Source organism: Engraulis encrasicolus, chromosome 10 (genome assembly GCF_034702125.1).
Source record: "Engraulis encrasicolus isolate BLACKSEA-1 chromosome 10, IST_EnEncr_1.0, whole genome shotgun sequence".
NCBI lineage: Eukaryota > Metazoa > Chordata > Actinopteri > Clupeiformes > Engraulidae > Engraulis > Engraulis encrasicolus.
In genome coordinates, this window is record NC_085866.1 from 46,311,436 (window position 1) to 46,328,203 (window position 16,768).

Here is a 16,768-nt window from a genome sequence, read left to right on the forward strand (position 1 = left end):
CTGCTTGCGCTCAGAAAAGTGCGTAACCAACGTTGTGAATCAACGGACGTCCTCGTTTGCTTACAATTTACCATGGGAAAGTAATGGGTCAGAATTTGGATTGTACCAAAGCAGGAGCGGAGGTATTTGCGGGGACTGTCCGGACGTAAACCACCTGATCAACATCATCTCATTGAGTATGGAATTATCAATCATAAAGTGAATGGCATGGACATCATCGCTTACATTTCGAGTGTTAATGGATTGATGGATTATGTCTTGGAACACCGGATACATCTGTAAATGATTACACCCCCTTTTTCATGATAATGGGAAACCTGAGGCTGTAATAGTCTGTTGGAGGAATTGCTAGAAATATTAAAATAGGTCGTGGTTTATGAAATAAAAAACAATGTCAGTCGCGTTCTCTTCAACGCGCCCGAGAGGCAAAGGGGAGGTTACTCAACAGACGATTCAGAAGGTAAGGCGCATCCTCCCATGATGGATATGGATTTCCTCTCCCTGTTTCTTATTGCATCGACACTACTGGCATTAATGGTGGGAAAGTCATGAAAATCAATCGGCTGGGGTGGCAACCACAGAAGCCAAGCAAAATAGCAAGCCGTGCGTCGGCTATAATGTGTTTCAAAATCTGGCAGCAATGCTGACGTTTTCTAAATTGGCATTCCCGTCACGGACGTAAACAGATTTTGTCCGTGCAAATTTGGGGAGCATGCTTGCCAGATATTATAAACTTGTAGACTACAGTGTCGTTATGAACTTTCTGGACATCACCTAGGCGTTATTTCATTACATGCTGCTGAACTGTGTTTCTATGTTCTGATGAATTAAAATATTTGCTACCATCGCAGTACACTCCGTGGAGTTGTGCATAGGTGCAGAGCGCCGATGTAAGATGCACATCACGGAAAGCTACATAAGGATGCATATGATGGCCACTCGGAGAACATCCAATGAATATCGAGACCTTTTGTTCATACTTGATGGGGGCGGGAGTTAAAGAGACGCTTTATTTGTTTACATTTTAGAAAGCAAATTATGTTGTATTTTAAGAAACTTCTGATAAAGAGACAAGACTCCATAGGCCTACATTATTTTGATGCATGTTAAACACGAGATGCGCCTATTGATAAGTATTTTACAAGTGCCCTAATGTGGTTGTCATGTGTGTCCTAAGATGCTGGATGAAAACCACCATCTGATCCAGTGCATAATGGACTATCAGAGCAAAGGGAAGACCGCTGAGTGCACGCAGTACGTAGCCCATTGATGGAATGGACAATATAACTGCAGACATGCATGGCTCATTCACTTTCATTAATTACCAAAAGCATTTGTTTTTCAGATATCAGCAGATTTTACACCGAAATCTGGTGTATTTGGCAACCATTGCAGATTCCAATCAAAACATGCAGTCACTTTTACCTGCGGTATGTTGCAAGTACATACACAGTTTATGTAATCATCTTTTCATTCTATTTTTTTCTGTGCAATTATAATGAATACACTTAAGCATATTTCACATAGACTGCATTCTAAACTTTTCAACATCAAGGGCTTTGTAATTATAGTCTAGAGCTGATTTTAGAGCTTGTCTCATGTCTATAGACCTATGCCAACAACGTTCTGCTTTACTCTTCCAGCCACCCAACACTAATTTGAATATGGGCCCCGGTGGGATGGGACAGAGTGGTGGAGGGCAGTCTCATCACTCCCTGGCGAACCTGAATGAAAACATGGCCTCTGGCCTACCTCCTACCTCAATGATGCAGAGTGGCATGAGCAATGGTGAGACCAGACTTATCTTTCATCTCATTAGACCGCTGTAGGAATGGAAAATAACGTCTAAAACACCAAGTTCCTTTACTGTTTTTAGATGCGTCCTTGCATCTCTATAAGAGGGTATGTCCGTCCGTCGGTCTGTCCGTCGGTCTGTCCGTCTGAAACACATTCTTTCAATTGTAATTCCCTCCTGTGTCCACAAGGCGGCAGTGCATAGACGGACGCATCTTTGTCCGCCTGTCAGACTTGTATAATGGCATTATGGGAAGCAGCCCTTCATCAGCAGGTCAAAACATCTGCCCGAAACACCATAAAAAACAGTAATGGGAGACTGGTGTTTCAGACTTAAAAAAAAAAATCTCATTCCTTCAGTTTACTTTGCTTAGTCCATCACCCAAGATGTGCATCTTTTTTTCTTAGTTATATTGTTCAAATCTGCCCATGATCGCCTGTCTCTGTTTGGCTTACAAGTGATTAGCCACTGATTTTTTTATTAGTTTGCACTGTTTTGTTTCTTTGCTCCCACCTCTAGCTCTGTTTCATATTTTATGAAATAGATTTGTTTTTCCGGTCTTCCTGCCTGCATACAGCGTATCCCTGACCTTCAGAATCTGTACTTGTCTCCAGGCAATACCTACCCACAATAAAAAGCCTGATCTTTCCTTCTCATTTCCTATCCTTCTCTCTTTCCCTCTCTGTCCTCACCATAAACTCTCTCATCCTCTCGCTCCTCCTGTTTGCCGTACTGATGAACTGAATGTGTTTACACAATACACACACAAACACTCTCTCTCACTCTCACACTCTCTCTCTCTCTCTCTCTCTCTCTCTCTCTCTCTCTCTCTCTCTCTCTCTCTCTCTCTCTCTCTCTCTCTCTCTCTCTCACACACACACACACACACACACACACACACACACACACACACACACACACACACACACACACACTCACACACACACACACACAATCCTGACCATCGCACTGTCACCACTGTACCTGCCTGTGGTGCTGACTGACTGTGTGAGTATGTGTTGTCAGGCCCCAGCCATGCCCCCATGCAGCAGCCGTCCAGTCAGATGCCCCTCTCCATCTCCTCCTCCTCTTCCTCCTCCTCTTCCTCCTGCTCTACTTCCACGAGCCAGCCGGCCAGCACCCATGGCCCAGCCCCTGCCCCAGGTGCTGGCTTCAGCCACACAGGGCCCTCCGCACAGGCTATGCAGCACCAGGGACAGGGACAGGTCTACACTTCCACACCCTCCCGTCTCAACCTCAACATGCAGTCCAATCAAGGTGAGCCAGGCTAGCAGGTGGCTTAGATGGCTCAGAAATACAAGTGATGTGGGTGGTGAGTTAGGTTAGGTAGATGTGAGTATTATAAAATAGTAACAATAATAATCATAACAGTAATACTTATGTCGTATATAGTATATCATAGCAATAAGTATGCAGGATGACATTACATTTTACAGACACACAGTGTGGTAAGGTTTTGTGAGGTTCTAAAGAGCAAAGCAATACGGAACACTTGGCAACACTTAGCAATCCTTCTGCTTTCTTCTCCTGTGATATCTTTGGAGGGAGACCAATATGCCTTATCCTCTTCAACCAATAAGCGCACGAAACACAGACACATTCAGTTCATCAAAGTGGGAGTCCCCTTCTCCTCTGAGAGCTTGCTGTCAATCAGTTCCACCGGAAAGGCTGAATGTGACCTCTGAACCCATCGCTAACCTGCAGCCCTCTCTTCTGTGTAAATACGTATCCCTGTGGATGCACCCTGGCTTCCTTTCAGCCCCCTGAATGTATTTGTGTTTATTTATTTATTTTTATTTCACATTAGCTACTAGTTGATTAGCTGCTGGCTTCTTTTATTTCTTGCTGTTAGTTCGTTTCTGGCTGCAATTTTTTTATTCAACACTATATTTCTGTTACTTCTAGTCCTTTCCTAAAGCAGTCACTTTGCTTGGTTTTGAAATGCCACAATTGTTTGTTTTGGTCTGGTTTGATAACTGTTGTGTGCTCCAACAACATGTATTGTGTATAGTCTCGATGATGCAGCAACAAAGCGGCGGGTCCCATTACTCCTCAGCACAGACAGGAAGTGGACACTACCAAGGGCAACAGTCCATGGGAATGCTGGGACAGGGTAACCAAGGCAACCAAGGCATGATGGGACAGAGGCCCATGGGTAGTTACCGCTCATCCCAACAAGGTAAGTGAAGGCTCAAAGACTCTCAAGCTTAAGCGCTATGACCGAAATGGGAAAGGAGACGTAGATGGTGAGCTCCTTATAGCAGTTCTACCTATGATATGGTACCTGGAATGGCACTCTGTGGAGGTGCAGTGAGGATATTTGACAGGGTACTTTTTCTAAAATACATGTAGGCCTATATACGTAATTGGGTTATTGTTTCTATGAACAGATGAATGATGATTGACTTTTGGTGGGTTTTGTGTGATGAGTCGGTGCTGTGGCTTTAATGTTTCAGAAAGTAACAGTTTTCACTTTCACTACAAGTACTTCAAGTGGGGTTGGTGTCATAGTGGTGTTGTCGTAAACCAGTGACCACAGCAGGTCATGACTGGGTCGCTGACTGGGTTTGGTTCAGTGATATGAGCAGAGAGTCTGAAACTGAATTGAACTGACCTGACCAGCAGTCACGTGACTGCTGTTTTGATTTAATGAAGAGGACGAGATTTATGGTGGCTGTCACTTTTTCTCCCAGTTTGCATAAATCAGCCGACCACTGCTGCGTCAGCACATGGCCTATAAATAGCTTCCAGTAGGGCCCTGCGCTGGCTGAGCGGGTCAGAAGTGAAGGTGACAACATAGAAGTCACTGGAGTGGACACAGGATGAAAAATAGACTATCCCAAATCAGTCAGTTACTCATATTGTGTAACATACAGACCTTGTTTGATGGGAAATTGTAAGTATCAGCAAAGTACTTTCATTTAGCGTCAGAGACATATTTTGGAAAGACATTGTCTTCATGTCATTTGAAATAGAGAGTAAATGTTGCTTCAAAGTGTTTTAAGTTGAAAAGAATATTTTTGTTCTGCTCATTTCAGGTCAGCCATTGATACGGCACGTTTGGAATGAATTTTGTCTGCTTTATTTCTGTCAAGCACACAAAAGTCTGCTATAATATGAATGTAGGGGGATATGGTGCATCCAACATATTGTTTGTGTATGTACTATTTATCTATTGACACCTGTGTTCCATATCTGTAGAATTGTATTCATTAGGACCATGTGCCCCATACCAGCATCACGCTGTCCTTTACTAAGTATTTCTTCATTTTGGATGCCCAGACTGATTTTCCAGGCTGGTTAATATACCACATCCATCTTTTTCCTCTGCCTCTTGTCCTCTTGTCTATGATGGAAGAAGTATGTCGTTCTGGTGAAAATTGGCACAAGTTATAAATAAAACGGTCATTCCAGATTTTTTTTTCTCATGAGCTGAGCTGAGGCAGAATCGAGACGAGCAAAGATGAAGAATGTGAAGAATAGATGAAGACTATGATAGGAGTTGATGTGTGTGGAGTACGACATATTCCGTCGCTGTCAAACAGTCACAGCATGCTTATCATGTTTTTCAGGTTGTTGTTGGGTCCAGACAGAGGACAAAACACTTTTAGTGTTGCTCTATTTAGTGGTGTTACATATTCATCAGATTGTTGTCATCTGTGTGCAGTCATGTTGTGAGCTGATAGAGAGTTTATTTTTCATTTCAGGTATTCTTGGTTAAACAAAAATCCAAATTTGTTTATACTGTAGACCAATATTGATATCTGGAGTTTCTGCACACCACGACCACACAATAATATCCCAATATTTGGTGTACAATTATATTTCCTTATCACCAACATTACTTGCACCCCCTTTTCATTTCCAACCCACTATTCATTTCATATTCTGTACCCTTTTTTGTACTTCCTTCAATGTCAACTTTGAAGTATGGCTCCTTTTGAAGAATGACTGTCACCTGCACGATGGAAGTAGCCTACTTTCATGCATTCTCTTGTCATTCTCCACTGTGTGCCCAAACCTGAGCTCAAGTACATGAAGTAGCACCAACCACTGATGTTCACCTTATTTTCAGCCATGAAAATGACTCGTACCCCAGGTTTGAACACCCTGAGCAGTTAGCTTCTTTTATCTATAATTTAATATTTTAAGAGGGAGACAAGCCTCATCAAGCCTCAAGTGTCATCATCTTAAGTTTGATCATGGCCATTTTTGTCGGAGGCGTAGGCAAAAAGGGGGAATATAGGAGGAATATCTTAACACCAGCTAATTTTGCTTCTGTAAGAGGACTAAAAGAAATTCTAAGGAGTAAAAGAAAAAGAAACAGTCTGCCTGTCAAAAGTATCCATTCCTTACAATCAGGGCTCAAGTTGTAAGGGGGTGGGGGTGATGCCATCCGCCCTGCAATGAAAATGGTCAAAAACATCCCCCCTCAATAGGCTATACATTCACATATTGCGTTAAAATTGACTTTTAACAACTGTATCTTCAAATTTTTCTTGGGGGAGAAACCTCCCAACCCCCAATAGCCTAATCAGAATCTATCTCTTACCATCACCCCGGGTTTGATATTACAACTCCATCACTGCTTACAGTAAATACATATTGCCCGTCCAGTGCAGTTTCTCAGCTAATAAACTAGAGGTGAGACATTAATTGAGTGGGGAAGGGATAGATTTGAATGTTTCAGAGGAGCTAGAACTACTCCATTCTAACTTTATTGCAGACCCAGGATGGTCCATATCACAAGAAAAGGTACAGACAACACTGTACAAAGACAGTCCGTCAGGCTAAGAAAATGTAAAGTAAGTTAGACAAATTAAAAATAAAATAAAAAAGAAAGAAAGTAGATGTGTCTCAGAAGGGGACCCGATTTTTTCCCTCCCGGGATCAGCTGGATCAGCTGATTTTAACCCCACCTGGTGTCGCCTGTCTTGCAGGACCCGCAGCGCAGTACATGGGACAGGACGATTTCTTCGGGGAGCAGTACGGACACACTCAAAGCTCCAGCGAGCCCATTAACCAGCAGTATTACCCCGATGGTAATCATGACATGCAGCATATCATCATTCCTTTCACATTACACACCATCATTATAAAAACATACACCAAACTGGTGGGCAGTCATGGTTAGTGGTTAGAGTGTCTGACTTTTAACCCAATGGTTGCCAGTTCGACTCCCGACCCGCCAGGTTGGTGGGGGAAGTAATCAACCAGTGCTCTCCCCCATCCTCCTCCATGACTGAGGTACCCTGAGCATGGTACCATCCCGTCGCACTGCTCCCTTGGTGCGCCATTGGGGGTGGCCCCCTTGCACGGGTGAAGCATGAATGCAATTTCGTTGTGTGCAGTGTGCAGTGAACACTTGTGTGCTGTGGATTGCTGTGTCACAATGACAATGGGAATTGGAGTTTCACAGTTGGGCTTTCACTTTCAAACATGGATAAAATGGCAACCTTCAGGCACATTCACATACATACATCATGAGTCTCATTCACATTCATTGGGTCATCTTTGCATCCACATCTCACATGTGCACACATATCGGCATCTATGCCAGCTCTTTCGATTTCTTAGCCGCTTCATTTCCTTGTCTTTTCCCCCCCTCAGTGGCAGGACAAACGCCTGTCTCACAGGGGCGCAGACAAAAATATTTTTTTATTTCTTTGATTTATGTATTTCTTTTAAATCCTTTCCAGTCGTTCACTTTTGTTGGTGACACAAGCATTTCCCTCCACAGGGTGCCAGCCTTTTGTTAGTCAATCTAATGGTGTGTGGAAATTTCAGATTCTGTCTCTTCGTTTGTGACGATGATATAGGAGCTAACTCAGAACTCTGTATGTGTGTGTGCGTGTGTGTGTGTGTGTGTGAGTCTTTTTCAGTATGTCTTCGTTATGGGCATCTTGATGTGTTTTTAATTGTCCTTTCCCTTCTGTCTCTGTCACATAAATACAGAAACAGGGAACATAATCTGTCCAGGGGTGGCAGTGATTTGTCGTGTTCTTTTATTTCTCGTTTGGCATGATTTGCTATTGCAACCCTCCCCTTAGGACACGGAGAGTACTCCTATCAGCAGTCATCCTATGGGGAGCAGGGCTATGACCGCTCATTTGAGGAGTCTTCGCAACATTACTATGAAGCCGGTAGGTTCATTTGCCAACAGAATTTGGTATACTACATTATATTCTGATTTCCTCTCTTATAATTATATACAATGAGCCACTGTACCTGTGTAGGTCATTGGATGTGATGAAATAAATAATAGTTGGCTTGATTTATTACGAGTCATACTCTTCTGCTTTGTACTTCGTTGCCGTCAGGCAGAAACCTTGTATTGCCACTTTTCATAGTTTTTTTTAAACTTATTAATTCATAATTCACCATTTTCAAAATAAGTAATGATATCAACAATAAATTTGGGTTATTAAACTATTTGTCATACACATATATTCATGGAGACTGCGCAGTAGTAGTGTATTTATATTTTACAATGAGTACAGACATAATATAAAATAATAAAGTAATAGTGGGGGTACAATGTTTCTGCCAGATAGCAACAATATGGTATACAGTAATACTATATACAGTCCCAGGAAAAAGTTTGTACACCCTTTGACATTTCTTACATTTCTGTCAAAATTGGTCATAAAACATAGTCTGATCTTTCCAGAAATCACAAGAAGGAACAACCAGAGTCTGCTTTAACTAATTCAACCCAAACATTTACAAGTTTTCATATTTTCATTGGCCATAAGATGTAAACATTCACAGGACAGCAAGGCATAAGTAAGTACACCCTTGCATTCAATAGGTTTTAACCTTAAGTTAGTCGCAATAACCTCAACCAGATGTTTCCTGTAGTTGCAGATCAGATTAACAAAACAATCTGGATGTATCTTGTCTCCCTCTTCTTTAGAAAACTGCCCTTCTTCAGCAAGGTTTCTGGGATATCTTTAGTGAATTGCTTTCTTGACTTCATGCCATATCATCTGAAATGTTTTTGTCAGAGCTTTGACTGGGCTATTCCAGAATGTGTATTTCATTCTTATGAAGCAATTCAAATGTCAATTGCCTCTAAAATATGGGTAGTTGTCCCATTTCAGCACCCATCCTCTTGTGTGCCTCAACTGTGTGACAGACTACCTCACATTCTTTCTGTAAAATATCTCAGTAAACTTCTGAGTTCATTGTTCCACTGATAATAGCTAACTGACAAGGGCCTGAGGCACCAAGGTAGCCGCATATAATGATGCTGCCGCCACCATACTGAAAAGTGGAGATGATGTTTTGGTGAAGGTGTGGTTCTCCAGTTCTCCTCCAAACATGATACTATGTGTTCCCCTGAAAAATTCAACTTTAGTTTCAACGTTGGTCTACTGAATATTTAGCAGTAATTTTATGAAGCATATAAATGCTTTTTCGCAAACCTCAAAGTTGCAGCAATATTTTTTTGGACAGACACCCCAATAATTTTAGATTGGCAGAATGAACCCCATTTTTAGCTTTTCTTGGTTACATCTCCACATCTGAGTATGGTGGCGGGAGCATCATTATATGCGGCTACCTTGCTGCCTCAGGCCCTTGAAAGTTTGCTGCTATCAGTGGAGCAATGAACTCAAGTTTATTGTGATATTTTACAGAAAAAATGTGAGGAAGTCTGTCACACAGTTGAAGCACACAAGAGGATGGGAGCTGAAATGTGACAACAACCCATACTTAAGAAGCAAATCGACATTAGAATGGCTTCATAACAATGAAGTACACATTCTGGAATAGCCCAGACAAAGCCCTGACTAAAAACAATTGAGATTATATGGCATGAAGTCAATAAAGCTATGCACTCCAGACATCCCAGAAACCTTGATGACGAGAGGTAGTTCTCTAAAGAAGAGGGAGACAAGATACATCCAGATTGCTTTGTTAATCTGATCTGCAACTACAGGACAAGTCTGGTTGAGGATATTGCAACTAACTGAGGGTTAAAACCTATTTAATGCAAGGGTGTACTTACTTATGCCTTGCTCTCCTGTGAATGTTATAGCCTTATGGCCAATAAAAATATGAAAACATGTAATTGTTTGTGTGGAATTAGTTAAAGCAGACTCTGATTGTTCCTTCTTGAGATTTCCGGGAAGATCAGACCATGTTTTATGATCTATTTTGACTGAAAAGTAAGAAATTTCAAAGGGTGTACAAACTTTTTCTTGGGACTGTATGTAAGCTTTGCTTAGAGTTGGTTATATTTGTAATGTCCATTGTCTTCTCTCACACAGGTAATCCTCAGTACAGCCAGCAGCAGGCCCAGTACCAACAGGGATCAGGCCAGCAGCAGGCCTTTAGTCAGCAGCAGTACTCTTCTCAGCAGGGATACAGTGGACAGCCTCAAGGCTACGGTAAGACCCAATAATGATCTGGATGGGCAACAGTTAACGCAAGTCTATTGCAGTCTTAAATTGAGGAAACCACTTGCCAAAAAGTTATTCTGTAAGTACAGTATTACTGGTTAGAGAGTAGAGTAGAGTAGAGTAGCATTTATTAATCCAGAGGGGAAATTAAGGTATCCGTACATACATAAATACAGAATACACAAGACACAAGACATTGGCTTATTGGAGGTTTCGAGCATGACATACTGTACTAGGTCTGTAGACGTTGTTACAAATGAGCCTGACGACATGTCTTCTTCTTTGGAGGTCCAGGGCAGGGAGCGCCATCCCAATACCCCCAGTACCAACAGGGCCAAGGCCAGCCATACTCCTCATATCGCTCGTCACAAGGTGCTACAGGAGGCCAAGCACAAAGGCCCTACACATATGAGCAGGTAGTATGTCAAGTTTTTATGCCACATGCCTGACCGGTATTGAGAGATAAAGTCACTCTGTTAAAGACACTCTGGGATTTTTGACATTTGATTGGACCCAATTGCATCGTTAGCCAAAGTGACAGGCTACACCCGCCATTCCGACGCAACGCCATTCCGACATTGACGTTTTATTGCAGGAAACGTTTTTCCAGCTTGCAGGAACCATTTTTCAAAGATCTCAGATCCTACCTTTAAGGGCATTTGGACCGTGACAAAATGATACACTGATCCTGTCATTGCGCTGTCACTCTCTCCACTTTCCACTCGTGTTGCAACATTGTTGCAAATGTCAATAGTCAGAATGTTGATCACGTGCCTCTAAGCACTTGCAACAATGTTTAAATGACTCGGAAATGGCTCGGAATGACAATCAAATACTGTCGGAATGGCGGTATGTCGGAATGGCGCTTGCCCCCAGGCTACACAAATGCGGTTCACTTATGGTAGGCTAGCACCTGCAACCTATTCACTTACAAGGACTGCTTGTGAGTGTCACTTTAGGAGAGCCCTACTGAGCTCTTCTGGTCAGGTCTGATAGGACAACTGATGAAGTTGCTTAGTTCATGGTCAGAAAATCTTCCAGCAATTAAGTCACTTACAAAAAACCTCTGTTGACTAATATAATGTAAATTAATGAGAATCTTCACAGACATGTATTATCTGATTTTTCTGTCAGAGGTGGCAACTCTGCTGTGTGTAAAATGCATTGAATTTGTAACCCTGATTTCTTCATCCACTCCTTCACCAGGGACAGTATGGGAACTATCAGCAATAAGGAAGCACTGTGGAACTAAATGTAAAGCATACATACCTCTCGCCAATGAGGAGCAGCAAAACAACAAAGTTTTCTGCTGACAACTTTTTTTTTGGGAAGCAGATTGTCATGTAGGAGATATTAGTCATCATTAGTACTGTAATGGAGAAATGTAGGGTTATAGTCTTTGTCTACTTTGGTTTCCATATGTTTTTGTTTATTTTTTTTGTTGCCTCCTCCTGTTCACTGTGTCTTATTCTTCAGAATGTGTCTTGCCCTTTCTTATTAATGCAACATATTTAAGGTAATTTACCAAAAAACAAAAAAGCATACCCAATTTCCAGAGATGGTACAGATTAAATCGTTTTATGAGGAGGAGAAGAGTGAAGAACATAGCCACTGGGGAACTTTTTAAGCAGGATTTGACTGGTGAATTGAATTTGTATGCTGTAGATTTTCTGTGTCAATGAGTGTGTTTATTGCACTTCAGTATCCCGAATATGAGGCTCATGGCGGTTATGACTCAGGATTAGGTGTTTATACGAGTACAGTGTTAAATCCCAGTCTACATTCTTGACCGTTATGGAATTCCCTTTAAATGTGTGTAGCCTGGATATGAGCAACAGTGTTCTATGGGAAGCCCCAGTATCCGGGATAAGGTATTTGTTTATATGCATCAGCATCCTTGCCTAGCTCTCACGCAGACCCCCCGTGCATTTCCGCTCAACTTCGTGAGCTCGCCCAAGGGTCTGGAAACCTTAGACGAGCCTGAACAGAATCAGAAATTTCACAGCCTGTCCAATCAGAATTGTGGGGCGGGATCGTGGGGCGGGGTATATACAAGTCAGTGGTTGAAGTAGTACGTGATTTAAAAAAAATCCAATCAGGTTCGAGCTGTTTTGAACACACCCATGCCTTTACAGAGCTGAGCGATTGACAGTGTTCCAGATGGTTGGGAACAGGGAGTCAGGATTTGGCTGGTTAGCTTCACCGATTAGCAAGGCACTTCCTCGTCGCCATTTTCACAAATTCACATCATATCTGGTACCATTTCGCTCATGATGATTGCTGGGTGCGCCATTGCTCTCAGCACATGCACGAGTTTAGTGTTGGGCACACGATTAATATAGGTCTGTGGTTGGGCAGGCTAGAAGACAATGCGCGTCCCCGAACAACGTCATCGTCCATTTCTGAACATCCAATGTTCGTTTTCCATAAAGCTTTCTGGTCAACCTAACGTCAGTCAGTAACATGGCACGTAATTGGCTGAGAAAACTGGTTCCGGACATGAGCTCCATGAAGCTCCATTTTGGAAGCTGAGAGATTTGTTCAATTTTGGCTGAATTCACTAGCCTAGCATTTCCCATTGAAATGACTGGGGGCAGGACTTATTCACTCTCTCCAGGTCTTATACTACCTCCATGGTTGGTAACAACCATCGCGTGACAACCAGGTTATCAGCATCCCGGCTTCTGTCGGAATTATATTCAAGTCAGTGGTCGGAATACTCCACCTAGTATATCTTAATTTCTCAAAGTCCCAAATAAGGGCTTATCCGGGATACTGAAGTTGGGAAAAGGTGTTTATGTTCAAACACAAATTCGGATACTGTATGGGATACTGATCTGCATATAAATGCACTCATTGATTGCAATTGTTAGAGAGGAAATAATGGATAGTCAGGAATGCACCATACGCTTAATCTAACAGTTGCATTAGACAATTATTTATTTATTTTTATTTTACCTTTATTTAACCAGGGAATAAAATCACATTGAGAAAATTCTCTTTTTCAAGTGAGCCCTGGCCAAGGCGGCAGCACACATTACAATTTTACAGACAGGACACGAACAAAACAGAAAAGATTAAAATGGATGCAGAGATAAAATTATGCAATGAAACCATAAAAATAAAAAGCATAAAACAAGATTAGAAGGAGATTACAAGATTAAAAGTAAGTTCAGACAGATTTAAAAGTGTCATTAAGATATGGTTTAAACTCAACTACAGACATAAAAACAGCAAGCTTGAGTGATTTCTATATCTCATTCCAAGCTATTGAGGCACAATGAATAAAATCAGTTTTACCAAATTCTGTTTTCATCATGGGGACATTTAAAACAATGAAGCTACTTGAGCATAGGTTATACCCTTGATTGCTAAAAGATGAAAGGCTCTGTATATACAAGGGGAGATGGCCAACTGGCCTTGTACAGTATGCAAATAGAAGCCAGTGTTTGTGCCGTCCAATATCTAGTGATGGCCAGCCTACTAGGTCATACAGCATACAATGGTGTGTAGAATGCTTTCTTCTAGTTATGAATCTTAATGCAGAGTGATAAGTAGAATCAAGCGATTGTAGAAGTGCCTTGGTGGTATTTCTATAAAAAAATGTCCCCATAATCTAAAACAGGCAAATATGTAGCTTCTACCAACTTTCTTCTTGCATACTAAGAGAAGCAAGCACTATTTTGGTAATACAACTCCAACTTTAGTTTTAGCTTAGACACCAATTGCTTTACATGAAGCTTAAAGAACAAGTCCTCCTCTAACACAAAGCCTAAATACTTGTAGGAGGATAACAGTTCAATGGAGCTGCCCTACAAAGTGAAAAGAGGTGGTATAGAAGGGATATTCTTTTGGCTACTTGCAAAGATCATATATTTAGTTTTCTCATCATTTAATACTATTTTAGATTTTAAAGATAAAAGGCTTTTCATTTTTGTGGAGTTATGTATGACTGTAATCAGCCTATAAGGCATGCTACAAGTTTAGGTGGGCTCTTTTGTCTTTTCTATTTATTTTTTGTGTGTGTATTTTTTGTTTGTTTTTGTTTTTGTTTTTGTTTTTGTGAAATTAATGGAAGCAACCACTTTTTAAAGGTAACCTTGCATATTTGTTGTAAAACTATTTATATGGTATTATTATTATATTTATGTACTCTCTCTGTCTCCTGTCTTTTCATTTTTACATATTTGAGTAGTCAGTTTATGCATCATGAAAGTACAATAAGGATATGTGCATGTCCAAATGCATAGCATACATTTATTTCTATGTGAACATATAATGGAAAGGAAAATGTCAAGGCACTTAAGATTTTTCTTTCTTTCTTTCTTTCTTTCTTTCTTTCTTTCTTTCTTTCTTTCTTTCTTTCTTTCTTCTATCTTTAGTCCTATTAATTAATTTATTTATTTATTTATTTATATATTTATTTATGTATGTATTTATTCATTTATTTATGTTTTTTAAGTATGATAGTATGTACCATATTAAGTATGAATTTTATTCTTATACGTATGATAGTTGCCAAAGTCACAAATGTGTGGCCTAAGATTTAGCAGAAGTGTAAGTACAATATAAGCTGTTTGATTTATATTCATCTATATCTCTATATTTTATAGTTTTTAATTACTAGATTTACTGTGATATGAAAAACATGCAGATACAATGGACACATAAAAACGTATCATTAAGTATTAAATAATATACTGTAAAAACATGATAGGTATACAGATCAACTCTTGAGGTGAGATGACGATTCAGGACTGAAGTGTATCAACTGTGACCAATAGCTAAGCCATTAGTAGCCTAAATAATGTACACACATTATCTATGTAAGCAGTATGTGCTTACATAACTCCAGTAGAACCATACATGTTTTATTTTATTTATTGACTGTTGGCCAAAGGTTCTGATGTTTTCCCTCAAACTGAATTTAAGCACTCTTTTGGTCTCTCTCTCTCTCTCTCTCTCTCTCTCTCTCTCTCTCTCTCTCTCTCTCTCTCTCTCTCTCTCTCTCTGTGTGTTTTTAACATGTACTTGTGTGCTAAAGCATTGGTGTACGTAGTTTCATTTGACATCACTGATCATCATTGATCATATCATCTTTGTCTTTGTTGCCAAGGGGGACTGTAAGAGTGAGGCCTGTTGACTGTGTGGCATCTGAGGTTTTGTTCAAAAGTATAGCTGATATGTTTGCCTTATTTTTCTACCCCTTTTGTAGCTCTACTATTTATTATAATTGTAATTGTAATGTAAGGAGTTTGTACCTGTGCGTGTGAGGATACAGCATCGTACTTTCATTCACCAGGCAGTAGAGGTAGGCCTATTATTCCATTCCTAAAGGGACAGCACAACCCATACCTTGTCAAAGTTGCAAATGAAGCTTAAATATACTAGTTGAAGTATTTGGCTGTTAAACAGCTACTTTTGTAACACAACCGATGATCCATGATGACAATCGAAGGATAACATGACCTCAGCTACATTGTGTGCGTGCGTTTGCGTGTGCGTGTGTGTGTGTGTGTGCGCGCGCGCGCCTGTGTGTGTGTGTGTGTGTGTGTGTGTGTGTGTTTAAAAAGTATTTTTGTGACGTGTGTGTTCAGTTTTATGTATGTCAGATTTTCATTCCCAGTGTGTAGTTTACTCTGTGAAATGAATTTACTAACCAAATAAAAGCATCAAATATCATCATATAACTCTACAAAGTCATTGTGCATTGCTTGTACTATTATAGTACTTTTTGTTACTGTTTGCTATGGAAAATAATAAAGAAACGCTTACCTTTTCTGGAATCTCTTTCTTTCTTTCAGCAGACGTCCAAACAGGCTATTAACCATGGTGTAGGTCTATAGGCCAGGGGTGGGGAACCTATGTCGATTGGCCGTATTATCCGGCCCCCAATGTTATTTTAATGCTATGCAGTTTCACACGAAATATGACATGTTTTGTAAAGAAGTCCTAGAAATGACATTCACACTAAAGATATTTATTTTCAGGGGACCTAGTGAGCACTGGCCACCTTCAATAAAGGCCTAAAGGGCAGCAGGATATCCTGGTTTGTGTTCACAGCAGCCTACTATAAAATTTGGAAGTGGCCCTTGAATGAAAACTGTTCCCCACCCCTGGTCTAATTACAGTATTTCTCAATTGGTTTTGTACATTTCTCACAACAGAATAATCATTCTCAAAACGTCTTGTTCAATTGTGACTTCCTGCTGTTATCTGTGCACATGGTAAAATAAGTTTCTCATAGTTTTCAGCATTTAGCAAATGCTTTCATCACCATGCATATGGTTGTGTACAATTCTCAGCTTTTTTGTACATTAGCAATTGCTTTTGTCATATCACTCAAAAAGCATTGTCACTGAATACACAAAACTATCTCAAACCCCAAAACAGTTAGGCCCTATGTCATAGTATAAGTCTTGACATGCAAAATGATTTACCAAACTGCCATAAGGTGTTAAGCACTGTATAATTTCCATTGGATTTGTGTCTATAAATGTGATCTGAATTGGTGAATTGCTCGCAGGTAAATATTGACTCTCTCTAA

General features: G+C 40.5%; 1 protein-coding gene across 2 annotated transcripts; it reads left to right on the forward strand.

The window, feature by feature from the left end:
• Positions 1–27: 27 nt before the first annotated feature.
• LOC134457166 (calcium-responsive transactivator-like) lies at positions 28–12,218 on the forward strand. 2 transcript variants are annotated; one of them, XM_063209014.1, is made up of 10 exons: positions 28–1,254; positions 1,346–1,430; positions 1,644–1,788; positions 2,822–3,073; positions 3,828–3,995; positions 6,757–6,858; positions 7,867–7,959; positions 10,090–10,209; positions 10,510–10,637; positions 11,428–12,218. In XM_063209014.1, exons 1-10 carry the CDS (start codon positions 1,178–1,180, stop codon positions 11,452–11,454), a joined length of 1,197 nt encoding a protein of 398 aa, XP_063065084.1. In that variant the 5' UTR covers positions 28–1,177; the 3' UTR covers positions 11,455–12,218. The 2 variants fall into 2 exon arrangements, with proteins under 2 accessions (XP_063065084.1, XP_063065085.1); XM_063209015.1 differs by having other exon boundaries at positions 10,516–10,637.
• The last annotated feature ends 4,550 nt before the right edge of the window (positions 12,219–16,768 follow it).

Excerpts from the sequence above, each read along its gene's own strand:
- LOC134457166 (XM_063209014.1), top strand. The coding sequence starts at position 1,178 with ATGCTGGATGAAAACCACCATCTGATCCAGTGCATAATGGACTATCAG. Across the intron at positions 3,996-6,756 it reads TTACCGCTCATCCCAACAAG|GACCCGCAGCGCAGTACATG; the intron begins GTAAGTGAAGGC and ends CCTGTCTTGCAG. Across the intron at positions 10,638-11,427 it reads GGCCCTACACATATGAGCAG|GGACAGTATGGGAACTATCA; the intron begins GTAGTATGTCAA and ends CTCCTTCACCAG.